General features: G+C 42.0%; 1 protein-coding gene across 1 annotated transcript in view; it reads right to left on the bottom strand.

Moving 5' to 3' along the window:
- Nucleotides 1–12,047, bottom strand: part of TMEM117 (transmembrane protein 117) — a 221,393-nt gene that overhangs the window by 38,978 nt on the left and 170,368 nt on the right. Inside the window, exon 6 of the mRNA XM_082308399.1 lies at nucleotides 3,911–4,070. Coding sequence (XP_082164525.1) covers nucleotides 3,911–4,070 — 160 coding nt within the window. The remainder of the gene's footprint in view (nucleotides 1–3,910; nucleotides 4,071–12,047) is intronic.

The raw sequence follows: 12,047 nt of genomic DNA on the forward strand, positions 1-12,047 counted from the left end.
CAAGAATCTACACTGTGGGACTTGCAAAGTGCTCAGCAAGGTAGCTACAGCGTGTAACTCCACAGTGATGCTGAAATACTCCACTGTCTTTCAGAAGTCTGGACAAACCCGTAAACGCTCACAAAAGACACTACAGAGATTAAACAATTCATCTCCCCTGGATACATGAGGTTTAATAATCCAGCCACCACAGGCTCCTACCCATTAGCAAAGTCACTAAGAACATGACACCAGGGAAAAAAAAAAAAAGAAAAAAAAATGGCAGTATATAGGTTAATGCATGAGTTACTGTCTACTTGCTCTAATAGAGATATTCGGAATGTGGGATTATAGTTTCATTTTTCAGACTTAGGCCTTTAATTAACAGCTTTTCCATTACGTCTTTGAGAAAGAGAACTAAATACGTGAATTTTTCATTAAAATAGTAAAAAGTTCTATTACATGATAATAGCATTGCGATATATCCAGCTTTAATAAGTGTGGTCTTGCACTCAGTCTGAAACTAAGGCTAAAAATATAATGATGCCCATGTACAGCAGTGAATGCTATAGGTGCCAGAAATATACATATGTCGGCATCTTGCCATCTCAATTATCAGGGCAGGCATAATTAAACACCTTGTGAAAATTACTAACTTCATCACTTCCATACTGTGGAAAAAATAACAAACTTATAGAGTTTTTACTTTCTTACTATAAGCAAGCACATGTCCTTTAAAATGAACGAATGCTCACCTGCATTGGACTGAATTTGATCTGTTGTTTTCCAGTAAGAAAATATGCAATCTCTATACTTGAAAAAAACAGTGTCTGTATTTACATTGGATAAAATGTCCTGACAACCAGGACTGGAACAGACTCAAACAGCCTATAATGGGTATTGTCTCTGATACGCTGTCCTAGACCCACTGAAACTTAAATTCCATGCAAATCGTGGCCAGGCAGCAGTGGGAGAAGTGGAGATCACCCTGCCTGCAAGAGTTAGGCATGTGCTAAAGAAGCCTCATTGATAAAACACTAGCAGAGAAATACTGCTTTGGCCCTTTGACGAGCTGTGGAAATAGCTGAGCAGGATCCTTGCAGAGCTGCAGCTCTGGACTCGAGCCGTGCCACCCTCATAACATTTCTTTTGAGTCTGGCTTAAGGGATGGTTCCTCTCAGCTCGTCACGTTGGGTCTGTTCATTCTCCATGGAGAGAAATGTGCACCTCTAGGGCCTGCTGCATCTCATCTGACTGTAGATGTTTAAAAGCATCCCAACTGTACCTCGATCTCTCCATTGATTATGAAGACACAGTGATTAAAATCAGGTGGAGATGTATACACAACAGCCATCTAAAACAGGCACTCAGGGTCCCTTTTCTTCACTTCAAGGAGGGTGGATGTGGTGATATGTTACAGCAAGGCTGGCAGAAGATGTAGGAACACAGCCTGAGCCAGAAGCCAGCCACACTATCCATGAGGTCCTATTGTAGTCCTGCAACCTTCTCCATGATTCTCAGATTGTCTTAATACATTTGCGGTCATAACTTCCACATTTACATTTATTTCAGACACAAGTCTCTGCCTTCTACTCTGTCTCTCATCTGTGCTTTTCTCCCCGACCTATCCCCTGAACACTTGGTGAATCACTTGGATTGGAGGAGCACACCAGAAAGAGAGTGGGGCTGTGAGGCAGCCAGGGTTTGTTGCAGGATGGAAACCAAAGCTAAAAAGTGCACGTACCCTTTAGCATCACTCATGTATAACTGTCTGTATAAGGTTCAGCTGTGTTCTCCACTTCACATGTCTGCCTGGGTTATGTCTAATTGAAAAAACGCAGCTCTTCAGGGCAGGGACCGCTCAGACCTCTATTTCTTTCTTATGCTCTACATAGGGCTTAGATAAATATTAAATTATAATAATACTAAGAAGGCAAAGCCATCCTTTACAATTATGTGATTATTTTTCACAGCATTGAGAACGGGTTTCCAAACTCGATTGGTTTTCTCTTGCTGCTAAACACAGTATAAATGCTACCATTCAGAGGGACAGAAAGTGCCTGTTCTCAAAAATTAGATGAGACTTCATCTGTGCTCTTAGTTAGCATCGGCCTCAAACAGCAATTGCTTAATACTAAGTGTTTTTTTTTCTTTTTTTCTAATTTTACCAGTTTGTTGCTAAAGCTTGATAAGTTAGAAAAAACATCTGCGAAATAGACACTATTAAAAAGAATTTCTAGAAACGTGTCATTCTAAAGCATACTTCAGTCAAAGGATCATGATCCTGATGGTATTCACTTGTGATTTAACACTTTACTGTCTCAATTTGACTTTATGGCAGTAGCAATGCAATGATCCTAGAACTACACTGTAAATAAAACATGTTAACTTAGTTGCACAGTCCAAATAACTTTAAATAAATAAATAACTCACTCCATCACACAAACATCAGTCAAAAATGCAATTAAAAATAGCCTCTTGCTTTGTGTTGTAAAAATATGAACTAGTACTCGGGACAGGCTGTTTCACATAAACTTCTTCCCTATATTCAGCAACTCCAAGGTCAAAGTACTGGAAGTTCATTTTTCACAGTCAAAAGGATGATTTAATAATTATTTGGTGTGAAGACAACTCTGTTTCTCTACCCTGCATACAATATCAAATTCAGTATAGCTTGATACATCGTGAATTTTCATTCACACTTTCATTACAGCCCTGTGAAGTACAATCATTTATTATACATTCTCTTGAATCTTTTTGAAACAAGAAACAAAATGTAAAATGCAAAGGGAGAGAAAAAAAAGCACTAGAAATCTTACTAGAAAAACAGTATTCCCTTTCTTATCCTCCTTGTTCTAACCATGAACCGCAGTCAGCACTGAACAGTGGTGGACATCGGAAAATAAAACTGAACTACAGGACTTTATGCAGCTTTAATGTCCTAGTACAGCAGTCATAAATTGTGAGTGCCACCACAGTGTCACCTCTATGATAATTACTCAAGCAATAGATATCTCATTAAAGAGGACTAAGTGTCTCATAAACGGTCTTTGCTAGCAGAGTTACTTAGTAATATACTGAAGAGAAAGGACCTATCAGTTCTTCTCAAATTCTTTGCTAAACTTCAGTTCAACAGTCTAACATGTCTAGGACCAACAGCAAAAGTCACTCAGGCCTTTGAGGCTCATTTTCCTTGCCTCAGCCCAAATGACCTAATTCTTCACAGAGCATTGGGTGAGTTATTCACACAAGGCTCAAACCACAGACAAATGCAAAGGGTAGAGCACAGCATCACATGAAGGAGGTTTTTGGCCACATACTTGTGACCCAGATTGCTTTCTTAACAGCTAGATTCAAAGGAGCAGACACCAGGCAGAATACAGGGAATCATCTCCCCAGTAAACCTTGCTGGCAGAAGACATTACGGTACAAGGACCTGTCATCAAAGTAAAGAAATCTTCATGTGAAAGTGGAAAGTGGAATCTTAATAGCAACTACTAATTTTCATCTATTAAAGTACTACAATGTGTGTATACCTAATATTGTAAATGCTTGAAATACAGAAGTATTTCTTTCTTGTTTGGCTGAATTTCTCTCATCTTCCTAACAGAAGCTTTGAATTTACAAAACAACTAGCTTCTGTTTCTTTTTCTGACGTCATTTTTGCAGAAAACACCTTCTAATCTGGAAAGTCATGCAGTTCTTACCTGGTAGGCTAAGAAGAGAAATCAGCAATGCTTTCACAATAGAAGGCCAGCGGGCTTTTTGCAAAGTCACTGAGCATGGTGTTATAAAATACCTCTACTAATAGTGGTTGCAAACTAAACATTTATTTACCTTTATGTAGTCTTAGCTAAACACCATTTGCGATAGAGGAAATAGAGTGACTAGGCAGCCTCAGCAGCTTGAATGAAACATTAGGAGAGTGTACCTGCATGACAATAAGAAGGTCAAACACCAAGATGAAGGAAGCCAAGAAGGCTCTTGAGACCTCGTCACTTGGCAGAAATCCACGATTCAGCTTGTCCCAGCTGATCCAGTCAGTAGTGATGACAAGCACAACTACAGAGGTCAGAGTAAACAGAACCGTCCTGCAAGGGAAAAAAAATAGTTCAGAGAGAATACGGTAGTAATGAAGATGCATCACTCTATTTTATCCATCTTCTAATGGTCAGCTAGTGCTTTATCAGTACTTTTCCGCTGATGAAGAGATTGAAGGAAATTAAGTGTACAAACAAATCATTTAATTCAAAATAGGAAAGCAGTCAGCTGTATCCTTAGTAAAAAGAAATTTAGTAGCTAGTACTAAGCATGTTGCAAAATTAGGCTGGAGTATATCACTCTTGTTCTTCATCCCATATTTCTCACTGCAGATGCAAACAAATTAAGTAAAATAAGAAAAAAGTAAACTATAATAATGTACCAAGGACTGTATGATCTAGGCCAAATTCAAATGAGCAATTTGAGAGAACATTTTCTAAGGCGCCAAAGACATTAGAACCTTTGAAAAGTCTTTTCTCAGCTGTAGGAGCTATAGGACACTAACTGTGAAGTCTAATTTTTATATAGAAACACATGTGTGTGAAAGAAATGTTCATTGCACTAAATTAATCTTTAGTAAATGCTGGTGGTTGTAGAAAGATTTTGCTTTGTGTCTCCTAAGATGTCCTTTGTATGAGTTTTCAACGCATCTTATGGCATTTCTGAGAAGTCAGTGAAGAGTGAATTACAAAAGTAATAAAGCCTCCATATGAATGCTATGAGAATTCCAGAAGACACATTTGGCTAATTCATACAATTTTGCAATATGGTATTTAAGAAAATATCTTTCTAAGCTATCCCATCGAAATAGTTCTGCATCATTTCCAGCAGCACTTTGGTGATATCCTTCAGGGTTGGCAGCAATGACTGATTGAATTCCTGGTTCTGTGGAAGCTGGCAAATTTAGCTGGTAATTTGAGGGGGAGCAAGGCTTCTCCCAATAGCCATAGCTGTCAGTAAATCTGTGCTATAATAGGCGCATATCAACATCTGAACGTACGCACACAGCTAAATAATTGTGGCAGGGTGGAGTTTTTTTCTACAGCAATAAAGTCTCATTTTCTTCAGCTACCGAGGGCTGTAAAACAATGTGAAGAATATTTCCCATGACACTTCCAAATGGGACAAATGCTCAGAAGAGTTAAAGAAAAATCAGTACACCAGTAGTCACAGGCTACCAGTCTGTAGGCATTTCTTTTTATAGATCAGCCTTGGCTGTGTCTGTGTAGGAAGGGAAAACAAATATGCTGTACTGGGTTTGCATGGCAAGGTTTTGGTAGCAGGGGGCTACAGGGGTGGCTTCTGTGAGAAGCTGCTAGAAGCTTCCCCCATGTCCAATAGAGCCAATGCCAGCCGGCTCCAAGATGGACCCTCCACTGGCCAAGGCCAAGCCCATCAGCGACGGTGGTAGCACCTCTGGGATAACGTATTTAAGAAGGGGGAAAAAAACCTGCACAACTGCCGCCAGAGAAGAGAGGAGTGAGAGTACGTGTGAGTAACAACTCTGCAGAAACCAAGTCCGTGGAGGACCCCACGCAAGAGCAGATGAATGCCCGAAGGAGGCTGTGACCCCGTGGGAAGCCTGCACTGGAGCAGGCTCCTGGCAGGACCTGTGGACCCATGGAGAGAGGAGTCCATGCTGGAGCAGTCAGTCCCTGAAGGACTGCACCCCATGGAAGGAACCCATGCTGAGCAGTTCAGGAAGAACTGCAGCCCGTGGGAAGGACTCACGTTGGAGAAGTTTGTGGAGGACTGTCTGCCATGGGAGGGACCCCACCCTGGAGCAGAGGAAGAGTGTGAGGAGTCCTCCCCCTGAGGAGGAAGGAGCGGCAGACACAACGTGAGATGAACTGACCACAACCCCCATTCCCCATCCCCCTGCACTGCTGGAGAGGAAGGAGGTAGAGAAAATCAGGAGTGAAGTTGAGCCTGGGAAGATGGGATTTGGTTTTATTTCTCATTGTTCTACTCTGATTGGCTTCGTAATAAATTAAACTAATTTCCCCAAGTCGGGTCTGTTTTGCCTGTGACGGTAATTGGTGAGTGATCTCTCCCTGTCCTTATCTCGACCCACAAGCCTTTCGTTGTATTTTCTCTCCCTTGTCCAGCTGAGGAGGGGGATTGATAGAGCGGCTCTGGTGGGCACCTGGTGTCCAGCATGGGTCAATCCACCACATAGGCACATAAGCACTAGTGTACATGTTTAGACTCCTAAACATCATTCTTCTGTGGCATGATGGGCTGCATTTCTTCACAATATAATGAGACACAAAATGACTTGATTACTACCACCTTTACCTTTGAACATTTATTTTTATTCTTAATAAATAAATTCAGTTATATTCAACACTTTGGTTGGCACCACAACAGTATCCCTTGAGTGTATTACCAGCATCTGGGCCAGAAAGAAATGAATGAGGCATATTAGACTTAATTAGACCTAAGCAATATTCAAGCCTGCTTATCCCCAAAACATTTGCTTAGCTGCCATCTCATCTGTCAGTACCCGAACCTGACATACTTTTCTACAGGTTCCACCTTGGCACATACCCAGAATGGCTTACGTTGGAAAGGCGATTCATTACAGTGCTTTTCTCATGCACATATGTGGGTCTCTCCTGAGCCCCACAAAAGTGTTTTTTCCCACCTATTTCAGCTTCATATCTGAAATTCACATGGACATAAATGTTCTTTACTTTAGCTGAGAAGTTCTCCAGAAAGAACACAGTCCTTAGTGCTTGTCTGCCAGCCCATGCAGACTGCCCTGGCCATTGGGTGCACTGATTTTCCTCGTCCTCATGCTGAGGAACCCACATCTCCTGGTACATGGACAGTTTAGAAATGTCATTCAGGTCTGCGTAGTTTGCTATGGGAACCAGGTACCCAGAAGTTATGCTCAACGCTATTCTGCATCAGTCCTCTTGAATTATGCATTTGTGTTTTGGAGCAAGAGTTCAAAGCATGGAAGGTCAGACTTTGGCATGTATGCAAGCAAAGGCATATTTTTATGCATGCTTCATCGGCATGCATGCAAAAACCAACGTGTGTGCTCAAGCCCCGATTTCCTTGAGGAAATGCATATGCACTTAAAAAACTGCTTCGTTATTCATTCTGAAATGTCAAATAGGGAGGGAAGGGAGCAGAAAATGGGCTGCTAATAGCATAAGAAAATGTGAAACCAATAAAAAAGGTTACAAATAGACTTTTGAAACAGTTGCATTAAACAGCATAATTAGCACTCAGTTGTATTTTTGACCTATGATACTGGAACACAGCAAGATATTCAATACATTCTTTTGGAGTTATTATTACAGAGTTTGTCTGGGTTACAGTTCAGTTCACTTCTTGTGAAAGTACAGCATTGCCCCAGTGTCCTGGGGATTAAGAGAAGAAGCTGAGGATTTCATTTAACTTGACATAACTTGAATAAGATGAACCAATGTGAGCTACCCTGCAATATTTAGGTCAGTGTAGTTTGTCCTTTATTCTGCAATGCACATCACTGAGAAAGAGCTATGACATCAAACTATTCACAGCATTGCTGGCTGGACCTCTTCATCTTCTGCTTACAGAAGGGCTATGAGGGGAAAGGCAAGAGAGGATTCACTGTTCTGTGCACCAGACATTAAGAAATGCAACTTCTTTCTCTACTTCACAGAGGAAATACATTTTTGTATTTCACTTCTAATTCTAGCTTGCTGTATTGAATGATTATGTGCCCTGGGCACCTATTCAGCTACAATAACGCACATTTTACAACCTAGCCCGTACTCTTCAAGATACAAGGTTTCTATGAAGAATAAAAATGAAAAAATATGTCTGCAAGAAAACACTGTCCAGGCCAATGGCATACTGAAAAGTTAAAATTGTTAGGTAGGTCCAGAAAAGTCAGCACTGTGCTTATCACTGCCAGTGATGATCTAAAATCCCCAGTTCTACACCGAACTGAGGGAAAGCTTGAAGAGAGGAACTTCTTACTGCCAGGAACCTCTCAAGAAGCAGGTAATTTTTTAGACTGTATCTCTATAATCTTTGACAGCCAGGACTGACTTTGGTCTTGAATTTGTCAAACCAAGTCACTCATGCCAAACTGAATCCACAATGCTGGCCCTCATTTGCCAACAGAATATTAATCTTGCCCTCACACACTTAGCAAGGGCCAAACCAGATGTCTTTGGCTTTTGCACCTTCCCACAGCAGCACTTTCTTAGACCATAAGCTTTGACCAAGCTGACCAATCACTTAGCATCTATCACCCAGCATATTATATACTACAAGAGGTTATGCACAACATGCACCAGAAGCTTGAGCAGGTTTTTTGTCATTGGCAGTGGCTGCAGACAATCCCTCATGGCAGACAGGGTCATAACCCCAACCCTGCAGTCTCTATCATGCAGAAATGCCATTTCTGGAGGAGAAAGGCCGTAACACCTCATTTTCCTCTACTCTGCTACAATCAGTAGTAAGTACAGAGCATCCACATGCAATGGGCCATCTTCAACAAACTATGCCAAGTACCTGGCATTAATTTACCTACAATGTCTCCACACTGCCATCCTAGTGTTCAAGAATGTAGCCATCATCCTCTGAAGTCTGGGCAACCCAACCCTAGACAAATTGTTTGGAAAGCATGTAGAGGTGGGGAAATTCAGAGCTGGTGTGCTATGTCACCAGTCACACGCTCCCATCACAGGTGTCATCCACAGCTTTGCTCTGTGTGATCTCTTGAACTTTGCAAAAGTCTGAGATGCTGGTCACATATGAGCCTTCTGTTTGCTCAGTGGAGGTCATAGTTATGTGAACAGAATAAGGCTGTCACAACAGCATAATGTAGACCCTGGCGGATAACAGATTTGCATGAAATGTTTAGAAAACAGGGCATCTTTGATTTGAGGCAGTCCAGTATACAGGTACTGACCTGCACTGCAGGCAGTGCTGCATAATCCCAGCTGTCTCTGGGGAATATCAGTCCATAATTTTTTTTTATATGCCCATAAATTTCATAGCATGCTCATGGAACTTGCACTGGGCTGCTTTGCTATGAGATCACAGACTTCATTTGTTCACTTAGATACAAGCTTCCTAAACCCTGTGCACATTAAGCCGGCATGCAGTGCACTGCATAGCCTCTGCTAGAGAAGGAACTCTGCTAACAAGACGTCACTGGAAACAGTGGGCTTCATTTCACTGTGAGAGTCCATACATACCTACATTGCCCACTATCTCAGCCCTATTTCTGCCTGTCAGGCTGAAAATATCACACCCTTATCTTAAACACCTCTTGCCCTTGCAAAAATCACAAAAAAATTCCCCCCAGACTTTCTGTCTCTCTGCCCCTTGTATACAATGCCTGAGCTGTCACTTGGCACATGATGACCAGAGATCAGGCTGGACTTTACTACTGATTCTTCAAATAAAAAGCCTGTTATAAAGGAAAGGAGCTCATCATCATCCCTCCCTTGCTAGTGCTCTTCCCTCACCCTCTGAGAAAAGCTCTCCTCATGGGGCTTTCTGAGAAATTTCTCTGATGGTGTCCCAGTGCCCAGGTGCCCTGCATGCCACATTCTGGCACAGCTGTGGCCAAAGGGTGAACAAGAACTGAGAAAACTTAAATCAGAAACACATGGACATTAAATAAATAAGGCATACTTACAAAGTGTAATGAAAAAAATAACCTGGACACAAACACCAAGGACACAAAGCCAATGTAAGATCACAGCAAGGAAAAGTAACAGAAGCAAAGTAGGGCCAGTTGAGGCCAACATATTTCCTAGAAAATAAAATTAGAATACTGTGTATTTGGGTGAGCAGAACTGTGCCCTTCTTCAGCAGACAATACTTGAAAGTTAAAGTGCCAGGGCTACCTGCCTTCATCCACTCCAAAATATTGAGGATAGGGTGGGATTTCCTAAAAAGCTCTTCCAGAAGTCTAGGATAAATCCTAAACGTTCAGTGAAAGAAAGCAAAAACCACAAAATGCAGTGGAGTGAGTAATCCATCCAGTGCTGTGAGGACCTAAATTTTTTTGTAGGATTCTTTGCCAGAATCTTTCCCCAGTAAATGTTTCCATTCCTACACTCTGAGCTACTTCATGGGTGACATCACTCAACAGTGGCAAAAGTAAAGATGACTTTTCCCATTGCCTCCAAGCAAGCCTGGCTTGTTTCCATTTCCAAGTGGTAGGGACAACCTGAGATACTCAACTTCCCGGGATATGAGGAGCAGGCGCTGCAACACTGCATGCTGGACATAACTGTGTTAACAAATTAATTCCCAAAGGAGTTTTGTAAGCTCAGTCTGGCACTGAAGACTCTGAAGACTCTGCAGACTCCCTTTACAGTGCTGTTTTGCCAATGCCCTCATCTTACTGCAGACATTGTCCTTGCCCTGGCTGACTGGTCCGTAATTCTTCACCCTTTGTATTGCACCTGCACAATCCTGAGCTTATGAACTGCAAGTTCTTTATGAATAGGATGAGCCCAAATTTGTCTGTGGAGAAAAGAAAAAGCCACTTATTCCTGGGATCTGCAATGCAGTTGTTGTTCTCTGAATGTGTAACTGCATTCAGATACATCAATAATTCTCTAGATCCATAACTAGCAGGAAATAAATACCTTCTTCCATCAGAAGCCAAGAATTTGGAAACTCCTTTTTAAAGAGTGTGGCAGGGAATGTCACAGTTGAGCCTGTACAGCTTCGTGTGCAGACTGTCTGCCATACCGGGGTTTGCAGCCTGTCTGCCCAAAGGGAAATCCCACCACTGCCACCTGAAATGCCACTAGCACCATCCCATGCCCAGGCAGTCCTTGCCTTGAGAGAGCACTGTGTGCCAGAGCAGCAGATGGACTTCTCTGAAACACAAAGTCGGGCTCTGAAGGAAGAGCTGTGAGAGACTAAGCCAGGAAGGCAGAGGAAGGGAATACCCATGCTTTGCAATCTACTACAACCGATGTCAAGTGTTGACGCAAACCTAAGACCTTCTGGCTTTATTTCAGGGGATGGGAGGGCCACATCATTTAATTGTGTTTTAATTCCAAAATAACAGCACTGCCACCAGCCCTCCTGGTAAAAGGTTTTCCTGGCTATATCTGTAAACTGCCCATGCAAGCGCACATATTCTAATTGCTCAGTAACATGAAAAACATGTCACGTCAGGCCATGACAAAGGCAGTTCAAACTGGAAGGATGGCTTGCCTGTGCCACTTCATTAAATCAGTATGCCAAGCATCAAGTTACTGACATTCTCAGAGGTCCTGGCTGAGAGAAGACACAATGTACTGCAGTGATCCTAGGTCCTGGCTGCTTGGAGACACCCTCTTCTGCTGTTTTGCACGTCCTACCTCCCACATCAGGAGTCCCCTAGGCAGAGTCCATGAGGCCCTGACTCATCCTCTTGCAGCCCCAATGCAGTCCCACAAAACCATTCATAGCACATCCCCTCCAGACCTATGCCAGAAGTACCTTTGACTCCATCCACCCACATTTTCAGGAAACAGTCTGTGTTATTTGTCTGTACTGAGTTGAAAACTGAACAAAACAGAATTTGTCCCTGGAATGATAAAGACAAGCTAAGAAATGCATACAAGTTCACAAAACATTTAACGTTGGAAACAAGAACTGTTTCCAATCTGAGTGTCCTGATTCATGTCTAAATCTGCAGAACAAAGTGTACGTAAAACAAATTCTGGTCTGTGATGGGGCCTCATTTCTCAAACTGTCACATAGTGAAAGCGAAGTTTTTCACTGCTCAAATATCAAATACAATTCTTTGCACAACCATACATAAAGGGAAGATAATTCTACCTTCAATTTACCAGCAACTTTGAGCTGCTCATTGTTAGAGCTATTTAGAATTTTCTTGTCTTGCATGACCCTCTGCCAAATCTTTTATGAAGCTACAGCTTTGATGATCAGATAGCAAGAGTTCTGCTAAGATCGACTGAAGAGATGAAAGACAAACTTTGGCTACTTTCCTCATCTTCATTTTGTCTTTTCCAAGAGGCAAAAAGCAGTATCTTGCCCTTTGA

This window comes from Platalea leucorodia (assembly GCF_965183815.1).
Source record: "Platalea leucorodia genome assembly, chromosome: 4".
Taxonomy (NCBI): domain Eukaryota; kingdom Metazoa; phylum Chordata; class Aves; order Pelecaniformes; family Threskiornithidae; genus Platalea; species Platalea leucorodia.